General features: G+C 45.6%; 1 protein-coding gene across 1 annotated transcript in view; it reads left to right on the plus strand.

Moving 5' to 3' along the window:
- Positions 1–17,921, plus strand: part of SLC5A11 (solute carrier family 5 member 11) — a 55,085-nt gene extending 37,164 nt beyond the window's left edge. Inside the window, exons 10-17 of the mRNA XM_043454750.1 lie at positions 766–971; positions 5,550–5,685; positions 12,009–12,116; positions 12,407–12,557; positions 14,160–14,328; positions 14,710–14,925; positions 15,811–15,979; positions 17,617–17,921. Of these exons, the coding sequence (XP_043310685.1) occupies positions 766–971; positions 5,550–5,685; positions 12,009–12,116; positions 12,407–12,557; positions 14,160–14,328; positions 14,710–14,925; positions 15,811–15,979; positions 17,617–17,822 (1,361 nt within the window). The 3' untranslated portion in view covers positions 17,823–17,921. The remainder of the gene's footprint in view (positions 1–765; positions 972–5,549; positions 5,686–12,008; positions 12,117–12,406; positions 12,558–14,159; positions 14,329–14,709; positions 14,926–15,810; positions 15,980–17,616) is intronic.
- Positions 17,922–18,414: the final 493 nt, after the last annotated feature.

Below are 18,414 nucleotides of genomic sequence, written 5' to 3' on the forward strand. Positions count from 1 at the left end.
AGTATGTTTCCTTAAGGCAGAGTTTCTTAACTTGGGGTCCATAGACAGAATTTACAGGTTTTGTGAACCTTGGATGGGAAAGAAGTCCATCTCTGTTTTCACAAACCTATCAGTGACATTTAGCATCTTTCAGTTATTAGTATAGGCAGCTCACCACAGGAATATTAGCAATATCTGTGACTTTGAAACCAAAATATAAGCCGGATGTTTTTATCCAAATGTTTTTATAATTGCTGCTGATGCATTGAAACACTGCTTGTGTCCATGGTTACTTTAAAACTAGATTGTTATTTGACCCACTGTGGAGTCTTTCTATTTAATGGTGCAAATAAATAAATTACTATGTCTGAGTTCTCATGGTTTGATGAGTGCCTTCAATGTATTTGGTTTCCTTTATAATCGATGTATTTTGTATTAAGAGGAAATGGCAACCCACTCCAACATTCTTGGCTGGGAAATCCCATGGACAGAGGAGCCTGGTGGACTATATAGCCCACGGGGTCGCAAGAGTCAGACACGATTTAGCGACTAAATGACCATTTTGCATTATAAATTTAAAAATATTATTCTAAGAAGCAACCCATAGTCACTACCAAAGGCATTAAAATAAATTCTTTTTTTTTTAAATAGGAGGCTATGAACCTCTAAGTCAATTAACTTTCATGTGGTTCTAAGTAGGATTTCACCAATCTCCAACCATCCCCTCATGAGCTTCTGTGGATCAATCTGAGTTCCTGGCAAATTTGGGCTTCCTCTGAATTCTAGGTTTCGCTGCAGTTGGTGGGCTGGAAGGCCTGGAGGAGAAATATTTCTTGGCCATGGCTAGTAACCGGAGTGGGAACAGCAGCTGCGGGCTGCCCCGGGAAGATGCCTTCCATATTTTCCGAGACCCAGTGACGTCTGACCTCCCGTGGCCCGGGATCCTATTTGGAATGTCCATCCCGTCACTCTGGTATTGGTGCACGGATCAGGTACGGGGCAGCAGGCTGAGCCAGCCGCCCCAGGAATGCTTCCTTCCTGGGGGTGTCTGGAAGCTGGGTTTTTGTCCTCCCCCATCTGTTCTCTTATTTCTCTACTACTCTACACCTTATCTTCTTACTCTTGCTTATATGGCAAATCTGAAGCTGCTGCTTTTTGCAAAGGGAAAACCTGATACATCCTGCTGAATGTCTGGAAAGATCCAGTAAGCAAAAGCAGTGATATATTTTAAATGGAGGTTTTAACTGACATTGGTATTATCTGCTCCACAAATCCTGGGTGTCCTCTCTGTACCAGCTGCTTAGAAATCACAAGTAAACAAGGATACTCAGTCCTTGTAGAGCTCACTTTCTTCTGATGGAAGTAGACAGGCTGTAAATAAATAAATGGAACATTACAAGGTGATAACTGTCATTAAAAAATAAAAAAGGAGGTTGAGAATGTGAGAGTGATGTTTAAAATAGGGTGGTCAGGGGAATCATGGTTGAGAAGTGACCTTTGGGCAAAGGAGGAGAGCAAGTAGGTTCCAGTGACTGTCAGGGAAGAGAATTTGGGGCAGAGGGACCCACCAAAGCCAATCCCTTAAAGCAAATATATAACTGCTATTAAAAAAAAAAGAAAAGAAATTAGAAAGGCAAGAAACACTGCTGTGGGTAAAATAAGCCTTTTGTGTTAAAAGGTGAGGTGGGGATAGACTCCGTGTTTGCATTTGCTTGTGTTTGCTGAAGAGCTTCCCAGGTGGCGCTAGTGGTAAAGAACCCACCTGCCAATGCAGGGACGTAAGAGACGCTGGTTCGATCCCTGGGTTGGGAAGATCCCCTGGAGGAGGACATGGCAACCCTCACTAGTATTTGTGCCTGGAGAATTCCATGGACAGAGGAGCCTGGTGGGCTACAGAGCCACCAGGATTGCAAAGAGCCAGACACGACTGAGCGACTAAATGAGCAGGGACACACACATGAGTGTGCTGAAGGAAACTCCAGATGGATCACCTAAAACCGAGGGCGATTACTTCCTGGGGTAGGTGTGCCAGGAAGGACAGGAACCATTTCACTGCACACCTGTTTGTACTTTCTCAGATTTCAAGCCCTGTGAATACGTCATCTGTTGAAATCGGTTTTTCCATTATATTAAAGATCCGCGATTTGTGTGCCATTTTGGAAGCTGTATTTCATATTCAGAGTGACGAGACTTTAGCTAAAATAATGATCATGGAGTCAGACCACTGAATTGATGCAGGAGGCACTGCAGAGAGTGAACCTTGGTCACCCCATGGATGAGAATTCCTCTGAGTGAAGAGCTAAGACCCAAGGCAGAGATGGGTGCAATATTGCCCCTTTAGAAAATCACTCTCCCCTCCTGCCCTCCTCCCCTGATCTTTTCCTTAGCAAATATTGGGCTGGAGAGTGCCTGGGAGACAGTTCAGATGGAGGCTAAGAGCCTGGGCTTTTTCAACCTTTACAGGCTTGGACTCAAGCTCAGGTGGCATAACTTTGTTTAATAGCTTCAACCTCTGTTTTCTCATGAGTGGGATTACTAGTAATCACAAAAGAGAGAAGTGTTGCAAATTTGCTCATAGTCCTTTCCGTTGCAGGGGCATTTAATAAACCGTTAAAATTATTGACATGTTTCCTATGGTTTTATGCTACTGCTCTTGACACGGGTCACCAGCTTATATTTATTAATCGATATGAATATTTCCTTGAGATGCCTCACACCCTTGCTAGCTGGGATTTCAGTGTACATCCCTTGAAGCCCACCTTCAACCCACCTTGTATTGTTCAAGAGCCTGGGGGCTTAATCCACGATGACTCGATCATCTTCCAGATGCCAGGGAGGGCAAGAGAGCCCAGAAAACCAAGCCTTCTTTGGAGCCCACGGCGTTCGGTCTTGTTGCTGCTGAACTGGATTCTGTGGAGCCCAAAGGCTGCGTTATGTGTTAGCTCATTGAGCTGGTGCTGCCCTAGGAGATGCACATTTTTGGTCAGCTCCCTGTGTAGCTCACTTTAGAGCAGAAGAAAGGCCAAGTGGCATGCATGGTGTGCTGACTGAGAGCGTGTTTTAGATCTGTCTGTGCAGAGACAGAAGGGCAGATCACAGTCAATAAAGTCATGACACTTAAACATTTATTGATAACTGCACCATTTACCAGTAACTGATTGAAGCATTTCCTAGGTATTAACTCGTTCATTTTCATAACATTTCTATGAGCTCTGCTCCATTACTTGGGTCTGGGGGTTGTCATACAGGGCCACACACTCTTCACAGGGCTTGTGGGGTTTTGAGCAGCACAACTCTCTTAAAACTCAGCTGCCTCTTAAATTCACCTCTGGAGTCTCCACTTCATGGGAATAAAAGCCAACACTTCTTTCAGTCACAGCTTTGAACCTGCCATCTCAAGGGCTAGGCTTTCCAAAGCTATAAATTCTCCTATCTGCTTCCAGATGGACTGACAAGGATTGAAGGTTGAATGACTCTTTTGGCATCTTTGAGCTACTGTGTTCAGTTGCTCCGTCGTGTCTGACTCTTTGTGACCTCAGGGACCGTAGCCCACCAGGCTCCTCTGTCCATGGAATTCTCCAGGTAAGAATACTGGAGTGGGTTGCCATTTCCTTCACCAGGGGATCTTCCCAACTCAGGGACTGAACCTGAGTCTCCTGTGCCTCCTGCATTGCAGGCGGATTCTTATCGCTGAGCTACTGGGGATGCCCCTTTGGCATCTTACTGAAACCATTTTTAAAAAAGTATTCTATAAATGCTATATTGTTACATGAAACTACCACATTCTTAACTATTCTAGAAAGCCCAATGGGTGTATGTTTGGAGTTATGAGAAATGACAGGTAATAGTTAAATCAGCTTCTAGACAAGGACAGCTAAGTCCCCAGCTCTGGATAGAGGGAGCCTCACTGTTCCCCCACCTTTCCTCAGATAAGCTGATCCCATGTTTTAGACTCATTCACTGACAGCGTCCAAACAAATAATCATCATCTGTGCAGGTGAGGAAACACTTGGTTGCAGTCCCAGGAAAAAAAAAAAAACACATCAAATTTAAGCCAGCTTAGGAAAAGGGTGGGGAATTTATTACCTCATGGAATATGAACTGCGGGAAGGTGTACTAGCCTTCAGAAACTCCTGGGACGTACTCTGGTATCCTCCAGGGTCTTTATTTCTTACCTGCGGACTTCATTGCTTCTCATCGAGGTCCAGTGGAAAGAGACTGACAACTCCCAAAGTCCCAGATCCAAAAACCCCGTGCAAGGGCTCTGGTTGGCCAAGCTGGGGTCACGTGCCTACCCCTGGATCAGGCAGGATCTGGGCCCAAGGAGACAGGATAGCCATGTGGAGAGGGGGTGGGCTTCAAAAGAAGACACAGGACACTCCAGCAAGCCTATGCCACTGATGAACACTTTTTTAAAAAATGGGAAGGATTCCAACTTCGTCCTGCTCACCACAGTACTATGATGGTAATGACATTTCACTCCTCTTGTCCACTGTTCATGGAACCAACCAAAAGCTCTGGTAGATGGCTCAGTGGTAAAGAATCCGCCTGCCCATGCAGGAGACATGGGTTTGATCCCTGGGTTGGGAAGCTCCCCTCAAGAAAGGAATGGCAATCCACTCCAGTATTCTTGTCTGGGAAATCTCATGGATAGAGGAGCCTGGTGGGCTACAGTCCATAGGATCACAAAGAGTCAGACACGACTTAGCGATTAAACACCAATTCACCAAAGGTCTCTGCAACTTCTCCAGATGCTTCAAGACCCCAAACCTCAGGAAATAGTAGAGAAAATTCTGAGTTCATGTAGATGCAGTCTGAAGGCTGGAGCAGGATTTGTGGGGGCCGGTCTTCTTTCTACTCAAAAAACACTCGACAGCATGTCATTCCCTTTGAGTGGATAAATCTTTTTTGCTATTCAAAATTTGAGTATATTGCAAAATCATCACCAAAATAAATGTAGTGATTTTTCATCACCATACATAGTTACAATATTTCTCTTGTGATGAGACCTTTTTTTGGTGTGATGAGAACTTTTAAGGTCATCTCTTAGCCACTTAAAGATAGGCGACCCAGTATTAACTATAGTCACCATGCAGTATATTACATCCCCAGGACTTATTTTATAAATAAAATTTGTGCTTTTTGACCCCCTTCACCCATTTTTGCCCACCTCCACCCTTTGTCTCTGGCAACCACCGATCTCTTCTGAAGGGAGAAATCTTGATAAGACCTACCTCATGCCTCCCATCAGAGAGAAGGGGGTCAGGCTAAGACCTAGGTGTACCAATATGCAGTAACTATAAGCCCAGCTACACCAATCCTGTTGGTAGCAATATCTCAGAACCTCTCTTTCTCTTCTATCCTCCTTCCAGTTCTTGCTTTCTCAGCCTTGGTGTCACTCCTGTGGCTGGACCATTGGATCACAGGGATTGAGAATAAAAGAGATGCTTCTTTGGAGAAGCCAGATCCACTGGACTCCTGAGTCTACTATGCCTACCAAGAAGCCACGCACATCTAGTTTGCTTTAAGAGAAAGTCATCTCAACTTCCAACCATCCCACTGTTTTCCAGGTGATTGTTCAGCGGACTCTGGCTGCCAAGAACCTGTCCCACGCCAAAGGAGGCTCTCTGATGGCCGCTTACCTGAAGGTGCTGCCCCTTTTCATCATGGTGTTCCCGGGGATGGTCAGCCGTGTCCTCTTTCCAGGTAAGAAGACAGTTGGGAGGAGAGATTGTCTGTGAGTCTCAGACCCTGTGAAGTGTTCTAAACATATTACCCACTGCCCCGTGTGAGTGAGGCTGATGTCCCTTCCTTGTGATGCGACTGAGGCATCTCCATCCTGGCATCTACTGACTCTGTGCCGTTCCCCAGTGTTGGTTCAATGGGCACATCCTATAGATGTCCCAGGTCAAACAGAGTGGAGACCTATCCGGGGCTTTGCCTCAACTATATATTTTAGTTATTTATTTGACTGCACCAGGCCTTAGTTACAGCACTTAAGAGCTTTGGTCTTTGTTGAGGCATGTGAACATTTAGTTGTGGCATGTGGGATCTAGATCCCTTACCAGGGATCGAACCCAGGCCCCTTGCATTGGGAGTGTGGAGTCATAGCCACTGGAGCACTAGGGAAGTCCGTCAACTATATATATATATATATTTTTTTTTTTTTTTAAACCACAAAGTAGGCTAAATCTTGTCCCAGATGTCAGCTCCCTGAAATCTCATGTGAGGGCTCCCCTCACACTTCAGTGTTTTGGCAACTTCAGCCCAATGGAACCCTTCAGTTCAGTTCAGTTCAGTCGCTCAGTTGTGTCTGACTCTTTGCGACCCCATGGACTGCAGCATGCCAGGCTTCCCTGTCCATCACCAACTCCCAGAGTTTACTCAAACTCATGTCCATTGAGTTGGTGATGCCATCCAGCCATCTCATCCTCTGTCATGCCTTCAATCTTCTCCTCCTGTTTTCAATCTTTCCCAGCATCAGGGTCTTTTCCAATGAGCTGGTTCTTCCCATCAGGTGGCCAAAGTATTGGAATTTCAGCTTCAGCATCAATCCTTCCAATGAATATTCAGAACTGATTTCCTTTAGGATGGACTGGTTGGATCTCCTTGCAGTCCAAGGGACCCTCGAGAGTCTTCTCCAACACCACAGTTCAAAAGCATCAATTCTTTGGCCCTCAGCTTTCTTTATGGTCCAACTCTCACATCCATACATGACTACTGGGAAAACCATAGCTCTGACTAGTTGGACCTCTGTTGGCAAAGTAATATCTCTGCTTTTTAATATGCCACAAGGGAAACATAGAACCCTTGGTGGGGTACTTTTCTTAACAAAACTGGGGTATCAAACCTCTAGAGTATTTGCCTTATCTATAAAAAAACTTGGTAGAGGAATGAGGTTTTCAGCATGGGGATTAAACAGGCCTAGGAGTGGAAAATGTTATTGGGAGTCATTGTGATGTCAGGAACTGGTGATCTATCTACCTGTACCTGCAGACAGGTGCATCTGCTTCCAAAACCTGACTCTTAATCATGCTACTGTCTCTCTCAGGAAATCACATCTTAAGCTTTGGATCTATATCTGGAAGATCAATAACAAGACCCTGATCCTCATTCTTAGCAGTCAGCCAATCAGTGATGATTATTAAATGAAACATAATGCCACATTCCGTGACCCTAGGTAGTTGTAACATCTCAGATGAGTCTGGTACTCATGACAAAGTAAAAGAAAATAGATATCAAAACACTGTAGCCTATGGTACCAGCAATAAGTGAGAAATGAATTTGAGAGAGTGAGGCAGGGTGGAGATGGTGAGGTGGGCATGGCGGATTTGAAGATCTTGATCAGAACTTCTCAAAGTGTGGTCCCCAGTCTAGCAGCATCAGAATTGCTTTGGAACTTGCTAGAAAGGCAACTTTTCAGACCCCATCCAAGACCTATTGAATCCAGGTCTCTGGGGATAGGTCCCAGCAGAAGGTGGAGAATCCCTGGTCTAAAGGGCCAGGGGCCAGGCCAAGCCACTGTTCCTACCCATTTCCACTCTTTTCTCCATCTTGGCTCCACCAGCTCCCTACTGAATCTTCAGATAGGTCCAGCACTGCCTCAAAGGATGCTCTGATCCTGGGCTCTCATGAGCCTGGACGACATCCTCTTCCACTTAGTCCAGCTGAAAAATAATACCCACTCATAAAGGAACTCTGGTAGAAACCAAGAAAGAAGCAAAATGACCCTCAAAACAATGAAACACAAGAGTCTAGAAATGTACCTGTTTACAAAGCCAATCATCTCCACCTAAGCTTTGGAATAAACTAAGGTTTTGAGTCTTAGCCATGATCCTAGCTTTATGATTTGGGGATGTAATTAGCCTCTGTGGGTCTCAATTTGCTTGTCTTTAAAATAGGTATAATAGGGACTTCCCTCATGATGCAGTGGTTAAGGATCTGCCTTGCAATGAGGGTTCGATCCCTGGTCGAGGAACTAAGATCCCACATGCCATGGAGCAACTGAGCCCCCCTACCACAATTAGAGTCCATGCACCACAATCTCACGGCACAATGAAGATGCTGCATGCCACAATTAAGACCTGAGGAAGCCAAATAATAAATAAATATTTTAAAAATCAGTATAATAGAAATGTCTTTGCCACAGAGTTATGAAAACTCATGAGAAGGTATGTGTAGAGTATTAATTTGCAGCATCTGTGTCACAGTACAACTTCTATGAATGCTGGCATTTTGGAAGAAGGAGGTTTGGTTCTGCGTTTGGATTGGATTCTGCTAGAGCCATCCTTTATTTCAAGCATCATAGGATCTGACAAGGGAATCCACTCAATGTATGAAATGGCTGATTAATTCACCCAAGACATGTGAGCAGATACTAGTGAATGGTGGGTTAACGATCGCAAGGCTGTTGATTTCATTTATAACTTAGCTGAGCCAACTAGTTTCCTTGTGACAAACATATTCTTCAGCTTGAATGAACAAACATAATTTTCTGCCCTAAACATGCATTATAAACTTTGTGTCACATGTTTCATGGTTGAAGTTTGCATTCCTAGAGGGTTAAACAAAAACTTCCTTGTTAAATGAATTATTTCAGGGGGAGTCTTGCTCCTTCTTGGTGTCCCTTGAAGAGAGGAGTTTTTGGACAGTGAGAGTTTGAACCCATAACATGTGAATGTAAACAAGATCTTTGCCCCCCCCTCCCTGGGAGGCTCCCTACCGCCTTCTGGCCACAGGAATGTAACTATTTTCTAACCTTCTTCAAAGCTTCCTCAGACAAATCATAAACAAGCCAAGAACTTTGACCTCTCAAAAGCATTTTTCTCAAAAGGATTGTTCCTTCTCAATACTTCCTGTCAAATATCATTTTTTGTCTGCGATCTGAATTTTGTCTAAACTGAATCAGAGTTTTATAGGCATTGACTTTTATTCCATAGCAATTGTTATTATTATTATTTTAAGTATATATATATATATACACACAAATATAACTGAATCACTTTGCTATACACCTGAAACATTGTAAGCTTCTGTATTATACAACTATACTTCAATAAAAATTTTAATTAAAGAAAAGAACCAACAGTATTGGGTTTTAAAGTTGTGATATATTTTAAATGTTCACATTTATTAAACTAATAGTTTTAACACAGATACAAATATAAAGACCAGGCATACAACCTCATCTGGAGCTAACGCTGCTGCTGGTGAATTTAAGGTTCTTTCTTCGTCCTGAAAGATTTCAGAGACAAAGCAGAGAGGTTGAGAAGATAAAGTGAGAGTTTATTTAAGCAAGGGGGACAGTGGGCAGACAAGTGAGGAGCCGCCACCCTGGGTTTCTTTATCATCCATGTTGAAGGGCTTCATACAGATGAAGGGGCAGAATATTCCCTGAGGAAGGAGGAGTTTGGCATTTGTATTCCCTGATTTTAACCCCAGTTCCATTTTCCCAAGGGGAGGAGGGATTTTTGTCCCTATTTAGCTTAGACCAGAAGTGTCATGGCATCAATGCATGGTGGGTACTTCTTATCTGTAAGGCCAATTTTATTGTAATAAGAACATACTAAGCAAAAGGTTATCTTTGGAGGCAGGAGATCCCTGCCTTTCCCCACCTTTCTTTGTTACCTGAACTCTTATCACCTAAAATATGTAGTTTCCTGTCAGTATGGAGTTTCCTGCTTTCCTTCATCTGCCTCACTGTTTCCAAGACATTTACAAGATGTTTACAAGATTTCCTGCCACCTGGCCCCTGCCCCCGTTTCCCTGCTCATACTTAGCTATCTGCCTGCTGTAACCCTGTCAAGCATCTGCGTTCAAGGCCACTTGTGAATTTGAGGCCTCAGCTACACGATCACCATGACATTGGTATTGCATCAAAACCTGGGAGGAGATGGGCGTGGGCAGTGATGGGCTCCAAGCCCACCCCTAAACTGAGTCTTGGGGTAGTTGTCACTTGCCATCGGAGGTGGGCTGGAAGACAGTGTCACCCATCAGAATGAGGAAGAAAGAGGGAGGGTCTGGGAGTTGTTTATGGGAGTTACCCCTATTAATAGATCCAGCTGGCAAAAGAGATATGAGGATTTATAAGTGGTCCAGCAGGGGTGAGTGTGATGTGTTGGCATGGAGACGGTGGTGAGGAGCATGGCTCAGCTCAGATATGAGGAGCTGAGGAAGACAGAAAGTAACAAGAAAGCTCTCATTCAAACACGTGCCAGACTACTGAAACTACCTACACTCTGGGCCTTCTCTGAAACTTTGGATTGGGAGTTGGGAGACCTGTCTCCATCATGACCTTGCTGGGTGATGATAACCAGGTCCCATCCCCTCTCTGAAGATAGCACTATTAATGAGATAGCTAGCCTCTTCCCAACAGAAGTGTATTGAGCAGCTACTCTGCACTGAAATTGTTTGGTGGCATTTCAGGGGGGCTCCAGAGAGCTCCCGGTCCCACAGTCCTTTATGTCTCAGCACAGAAAGAACTCTGTGGGAGGCAAAGTGATGGATAAGAAGTGATTTCTTAGAACAGCTGTGAGACTTACAAGCATGGGCGAGGGGGTGCCATGCCCCTAGAACTTACTGGGCTACAGTTTCATAATCAAAGGAAAAGTAGGGGGTGGGGGAGAGGAACTTCTTTGTCTTTCTTCAGCAGACTTTCTTGCCTGTCTTTCTTGCTTCCAACATCAGCTCCCCAGGTTGCGCAGGGGACTTTTCTCGTCCCTGTGGGGTCAAGCTGGGTCCACAGATTATTGTTTTTCATGTGTGCGGAGAGCATGTCTTAGGAATCAGTAACTTCCTGAGCTCACTGGGCAGGTTGTGGGTCTCTTGTCACCATTGTTTTATTGTTTTGGGGGCAGGTCCCGTGCTTCTGTTGCTTAGATTTATTGCTAAGCCAGCCTGCTTGGTATTGTGGTTGAGCAAACCTGCTCCCTTGAGTAATCATTAACTTACAAGGCTCTCCTATATATATTTTTTACTTACAATCCCCTGGTGGGATTAACTATATAATCATCTACTTTGTCCTTTACTCTGTCCCTATCAGTACCACACATTAATATAATTTTTTTTTTATCTCTTTCTATCTTGTAAGCAAGAGGTCTATGCTTGCATGCTTTGGATGGTAGAGATGAAGAAGTAGAGGTGCCAGGAATTCTGGATGGATTTACATTAGAAAATCAGAATGCTGCTTGGGAGAGAAAAGAATTGATACAGAAACGGAGAAAGAGGGGGAGAGAAAGCTTCAGAGTGGGTAGAGTTTTTATGAGCCTAAAATGAGGAACAGCTGTTGAACTATATGTGCTATTGGGAAGGAGATGGGGAAAAGAGGAATTTTAAAAATATTTGCCGTGTGTCAAATGATGGCATGCTCCTTTGCACTTCCAGTAAACTTAGGTAAAGAGATGAATTGCTTTGTCCTTTTTAGGGAGTTAAGGAACCTGATGTAGAACACGGCCGAGACTAACCGTGAGCTGTCAGCTTTACTGAGGTTACAGTAAAAGTAGTTGAAATGAACTCAGCCCTTCCCACGTCTCAGACTCTATGCTAAGGGTGTTAACGTATGCCATCTCAGTCCTCACTATAACCTTATGAAGTAAAGTCCCGTTATGGTCCCAATCTCACAGATACAATAGTTGAGGTCCAGGATGGTTAAGTGAGAAGGCCATGGTTTATCAAGGCTGTTGTTTAGTCGCTAAATCATGTCCAACTTATTGCGACCCCATGGACTGTAGCCCGCCAGGCTCCTCTGTCCATGGGGTTTCCCAGTGAAAAATACTGGAGTGGGTTGCCATTTCCTCCTCCAGGGGATCTTCCTGACTTAGGGGTTGATCCCATGTTTCTTGCATTGGCAGGCAGATTCTTTACCACTGGGAAGCCCTTAATCAAGTCCAGGGTCCTTTTCATTTCATTGAGCTCTACACTTACACGCAGTAACCCTGTCTCCCAGTGCTGACCATCGCCAGGCTGTGTTTCTGCCGGGCCTGGGGCTCTGAGCGTCCATTGAGCCATCTCTGGGCTTCTTTCCTCCACAGACGAAGTGGCCTGTGCAGACCCAGAAATCTGCCGGGAGGTCTGTAGCAACCCCGCCGGCTGCTCTGACATCGCGTATCCCAAACTTGTTCTGGAACTCCTGCCTACAGGTAATGATCCCTCACCCTTCAGCTGCGTCCCCCCGAGAAAGGAGGACCCTGGCTGGGCTCCGATCCGAGGTGGGGGACAAGATGCAAGGGCCCCCAGTTGAAGTTTAGGCCCTGGCTACGCAGGGGCTGTGCCTCACCCACCTCTGTGTCCCTCCTCTCGGCTCCCAGCCCTGCGTTCTGCCTCCTCAGTGTTGGGCCTCTCAGGACCGATTGGCTGCAGACCTGGGCAGTGGGGTCAACAGTGAAGGCAGAAAAAGCCCAAGGCCCATAGAGCTCCCTTCTGCCCCCAGGGCTCCGCGGGCTCATGATGGCTGTGATGGTGGCAGCGCTCACGTCTTCCCTCACCTCCATCTTTAACAGTGCCAGCACCATCTTCACCATGGACCTCTGGAACCATCTCCGGCCTCGGGCATCTGAGAAGGAGCTCATGATTGTGGGCAGGTACGGTCTTCCTCTCGTGGCTCAGACGGTAAAGCATCTGCCTGCAATGCGGGAGACCTGGGTTCGATCCCTGGGTCGGGAAGATCCCCTGGAGAAGGCAATGGCAACCCACTCCAGTTACTCTTGCCTGGAAGATCCCATGGACGGAGAAGCCTGGTAGGCTACAGTCCATGGGGTTTCAAAGAGTCGAACATGAGTGAGCCATTAACTATGACATCATCAAAAGCATATTCTGTTAAAAAAAAGAGAGCTAAATTAGATCTCATCAAAACCCAAAACTTTTTCACTTCAAAAGAAAATGAAAAGGGGATTTCTGGTGGTCCAGTGGTTAAGACTCTGAGCTTCCAATGCAAGGGACTCAGGTTCAATCTCTGATCAGGGAGCTAAGATCCCACATGCCGTGCAGGGTGGCCAAGAAAATAAAAAGGGGAAAAAAGAGAAAGGAAAGAAAGCAAATGAGAAGATGAGTCACAGATTGGGAGAAACTATCTGCAAGCCAAATATTTGACAAAGGACTTGTAATCTAGAACAATCTTCAAAATGAGATTGTAATCTAGAAAATGACATCAAGATACCACTGTACACCCACTAGTATGGCTATAATTGGAAAGCAGATAGGGAGGCAGAGAAGTTGGAATTCTTGTGCATTGCAGGTGTTAATATAAAATGGTTCAACTGTTCAAAAACAGTTTGGCATTTTCTTAAAAAGTTAAATATAAACTTACCATATGACCCAGCAACTGCATTCCTAGAAATAAAACCATATGTCTGCACAAAGACTTGTATACAAGTGTTCATAGCAGCAGTTTTTACAAGAGCCAGAAAGTAGAAGCAATCTAAATGTCCACTTATGGGTGAAGGATAAATAATGTTACACAATGGTGTATCCACTCAACGGAATGTTTTCAACAATAGTTATACAACGGCATATCCACTCAATGGAATGTTTCGACAATAAAAAGGAATGAAATACTGATACATGATATCTGATGAACTTCAAAACATGCTAAATGAAAGAAGCCAACTGCGAAAGACCATGTATTGTATATATTGTATACCATTTATGTGACATGTCCAGAAAAGCAGACCTATAGACACAGAAGCCCCTATGGGGCTTCCCTGGTGACTCAGATGGAAAAGAATCTGCCTGCAAAGCAGGAGACCTGGGTTTGATTCCTGGGTCAGGAAGATCCCCTGGAGGAGGGCATGGCAACCCATTTCAACATTCTTGCCTGGGAAATCCCATGGACAGAGGAGCCTGGTGGGTACAGTCCATAGGATCACAAAGAGTCAGACATGACTGAGGGGCTAACACTTTCTTTCATAGAGATAGAAGCAGATAGAAGTGCTTCTGTAGGTTGGAAACAAGAATAAACTGTAAATTGGCGTGAGGGGATTTTTTTGGAGTGATATATATTCAAAAACTTGATTGTGATGTTTGTTACATGACCATAAATTTACCAAAATTTCTTGATAGCACACTCATAATGGGTGAATCTTATGGTATATAAATTCTACTCCAGAAAGCTATAAAAAAAATGAGAAGTAAACAGAGAGGACAAAACTAACGTTGGGGGTGTGTCTCTCTCCATCCGGAACCAGGGTGTTTGTGTTGCTTCTGGTGTTGGTCTCCATCCTCTGGATCCCTGTGGTCCAGGCCAGCCAGGGCGGCCAGCTCTTCATCTACATCCAGTCCATCAGCTCCTACCTACAGCCACCTGTGGCTGTGGTCTTCATCATGGGATGTTTCTGGAAGCGGGCCAATGAAAAGGTAGCTCTGGATCAGCCCTTCAGTCCATTGGATGGGAGAGGAGGGACTTGGAGAGGGGACACATGGATGTCAGGTGTCATTGTGGGGCGGTGATGAGATCTGGGGAGAAGGATCCAGGGAGGGTGTGACCTGGCTTTTGAAAACAAGCAATGAAGCTTCTACTTTGATGCATTTTGTCTTTCAAAAGGGAAGCTGAATTAACAGGGAATTATATGTAGTGGATCAATTGTATGTAAAAGATAAGCAGATAAGTAGCTCCCACCCTTTTTGAATCACTGGCCCTTGCAATGACCGTCATTATAAAGACCAGGTCTGGAGAGAGCTTGCTGAGGTTTCTGGAGGCACGTGTCTAAGACAGCTTTGCTTTGCTCTGCTTTGCAGGGCGCCTTCTTCGGTCTCGTCTTAGGCCTCCTCCTAGGCTTGGTTCGGCTGATCCTGGACTTCATCTACGTGCAGCCTCGCTGTGACCAGCTGGATGAGCGCCCGGCTGTGGTAAAGGATGTCCACTACCTCTACTTCTCTATGATCCTGTCCTCGGTCACCCTCATCACTGTGTGTGCCGTGAGCTGGTTCACAGAGCCGCCCTCCAAGGAAATGGTACTTTGGGGTTTGACCCTGTATCCATTGAGACCCTTCACTGCTAGTGACAGAAAGCCAGGGCTGATTTTCAAAAAGCTGAAAAGTCCAGGGTTCGGTCTTTGGAGGAACTTGATTTCAGAACACTGAAAAGACCATCTGACCCGTTGGTCACCTCTTACTTCTTTTTAAAAAAAAAAAGTATTGTTTTTTTTGGCTGCACTGGGTCTGTGTAATGGCACACGGTCTTCTCTGGTTGTGGCTCGTGGGCTCCCAAGTGCACAGGTTTGGTAGTTGCGGTGTGAGGGCTTAATTCCTCCGTTGCATGCAGGGTCTTAGTTACCTGACCTGTGTCTCCTGCATTGGAAGGTGGACTTTTAACCACTGGACCCCAGGGAAGTCCCTTCTCACCTCTATTCCTATTCTCCAGCCCCTAATGGGGTCAGCAGCTTCTAGGATACATCTCTCTTAGTCTCATTAAGCAAAAGCATAAGCATTTTAGTCCCAGCATTTCCAGTGAAGCTGCTCATGCCCATTGATGGAGTCAGCCCAAGACACGTGGTCACCCAGGAACCAACCCAGTCCCTGTGGCCAGAGAAATGGATGAGCTGAATGCTGGTCACTGGGTCCCACACACCCCTGGGCTGGGGTTAAGCTCTTACTAGAATGAGAGAGGGTGAGATCCCCACAAGAGATTTGGGGCTTTCAAAGAAAGATGGGGAATGAGTGGGGGAAACGTCCATTGATTCTGAAGAGTGTAGGGAGCTGAAGCTTGTTGGAAGGTGGAAAGGGAGGGCAAGACTGGAAGAGACTTGGACGTGAAGGCTGAGCCTGTTTGGAAGGAGGTAGGAGAAAGGGTGAAGTCACCACCCCACCCCGATCTCACGATTCCTCTCTGCTCCTTAGGTCAGTCGCTTGACCTGGTTTACTCGCCATGACCCCGTGGTCCAGAAGGAACAGGTGCCATCAGCAACTCCCCCGCCTCTCACCCTTTCTCACAACGGGACACCAGAGGCCAGCGGCACCAACATCCAGTTCGAGATGGTTCAAGAAAACATGTCCAAAACCCACAGCTGTGAGTTGCCTTTTTCCTAGGTTACAGTTAGGAACCTCAAGAAGCATTATGTGTTTAAGAGGAAATTTTTCTACCATATCACTAGCAAGTAAAGGGCCACACTTGACATTTTAGCATCTCCTCATTCCCAGGATCTGGTCTTCCCTCCCTTTCTGGCCACTGAAAGGGTTAGGAACTTTCGACAGATGCTTCAGGTGGACAATGAGAGCCAACGTTTGCTGAGTGCCTACTAAAACACAGTTCACTGGATCCTCACAGAACCCTTCGTGGTAGGCATTCTCTAAATTACTGGTTTTAAACTCGCAGCTTGCAGACATATTTTGGTTTAGGCCACCTACTCTTTTAATGTGAGTTATTTAAAAATCAGGAGATTTCATAACATTCCTTCTTTTGAACAACTGGAAGATCTGGCAGCATGGAGCCCACATGCCTGCCTAGCAAAAGCTGCCTGGAGGTGCAAAGCAGCTGGTCCTTAGACCTGGGATATACAGTTAGTCAAAGTCCCCAGCAGTCCCTTCTGCCTACATGACCCCAAGGCTGTGGTTGTCATTAATCACCACACATGGCTTTTAAAGGAGCTTCCCTGGTGGCTCAGTGGTAAAGAATCTGCCTGCCAATTCAGGAGACTCAGGTTCAATCCCTGGGTCAGGAAGATCCCCTAGAGGAGGAAGTGGCTATCCACTCCAGTATTCTTGCCTTGGGAAATCCACAGACAGAGGAGCCTGGAGGGCTACAGTCTATGGGGTCATAAAGAGTGGGACATGACTGGATGACTAAACAATAGCAAATGGCTTTAAAAAAAAATAATTGTGGCTATGAACCCATGGCATCCTCTAGTGGGAAACGCAAGGATAGATGCAGAAGGCCATGTGCTTCAGGAAACATGAGAGAAAGACTCTTTCTTGGTAGAGGTGACATGTGTAAGAAGCAAATCAGCTCCTCTGACTCCCATAGGCCACCTGCCTGGCTCCATCCGCAGTTGATTTCGCAGCCCCAGCTCTGAGCGGAGACAGAGTTCCCTGCAAGAGTGCCCGTCTCCCTTCAGCCTCTGGGCAGGTGGTGCCACACACAGAAAGGGAGTCGGATCGAGCAGGTCCTAAACCCATCTCTGCCTCTGCTGACCAGCTCTGTGCTTCACTCAAGTTACTCTGAGCCTCTCTCTGAGAGGCTGAAATTCACTTGAAATTCTGCGCATAAACATCATGAAAAGTCTGAAAACATCAACCTTTCAGAATTCAACAGTCTTCCAGGGTTAAGGTATTATTAGCAAATACCCTCCAGAAGAGGAACATATTTTTTTTTTTCATTTATTTTTATTAGTGGAGGCTAATTACTTTACAATATTGTAGTGGTTTTTGCCATACATTGACATGAATCAGCCCTGGATTTACATGTGTTCCCCATCCCGATCCCCCCTCCCACCTCCCTCCCCATCCCATCCCTCTGGGTCATCCCAGTGCACCAGCCCTGAGCACTTGTCTCATGCATCCAACCTGGGCTGGCGATCTGTTTCACACTTGATAGTGTACATGAAGTTTTTATCACAGTGCCTGAAACATACGGGGTGAGGCTCTCTTCCCTCTTCTCTGGGAGACACAGCTTACCCTTATGACCTTTATCTGTCGTGTTCTTTTTAGGCGACATGACCACAAAGCGGTCCAAAGTGGTGAAAGCCATCTTGTGGCTCTGTGGGATGGAGAACAAGGGCAAGGAGCAGGCGCCGAGCAGAGCGGACCCAGTCATAGTTTCCCTGGAAGAAAACCCCTTGGTGAAAACCCTTCTGGACCTCAGCCTCATCGTTTGCATCAGCTGTGCCATCTTTCTCTGGGGCTACTTTGCTTAACGTGGGGGTGAACCCAGGGGTCCGAGCTCTTGTTTGTTATCAATGTTCCGATTTTTTTAATGAAAGAGAAAAAAATAATAAAGTGTTGTTTGTTTACCACCAGGCGTCCAAGCTGTTTACGGGCCATCTTCCACATAACATTTAGCCCTTCTTTTACTTATTTATTTATTTATGGCATCGGATCTTAGTTTCGGCAGGTGGGATCTTCATTCTGCCACGCGGGATCTTTCCTTGAGGTGCATGGACTCTAGTCTGTGGTTCGCAGGCTCAGCAGCTGTGGCACAGGGAATGATTAGCTGCTCCGTGGCATGTAGGATCGTAGTTTCCCGACCAGGGGTTGAATCCGAGTCCCCTGCATTACAAGGCGGATTCTCAACCATCGGACCACCAGGAAAGTCCCTAGCCCTTTTTACAAAGGAATGAAGGTTAGAAGCTGGAAAAAGAGAGAAGAGTAAAGGCTTCCTTATCTCAAAAGGCAGTCATTTACTCTTTCTGTCCATCATGTAACATCAATAGCCAAATCCAAAAGGTGAGACAAGCAGAGACTCTCAGCTCTCCAGGAGACACATCTCCTGGGTTGGGTGAACTCTTC

Source organism: Cervus canadensis, chromosome 32 (assembly GCF_019320065.1).
Source record: "Cervus canadensis isolate Bull #8, Minnesota chromosome 32, ASM1932006v1, whole genome shotgun sequence".
NCBI classification, from domain to species: domain Eukaryota; kingdom Metazoa; phylum Chordata; class Mammalia; order Artiodactyla; family Cervidae; genus Cervus; species Cervus canadensis.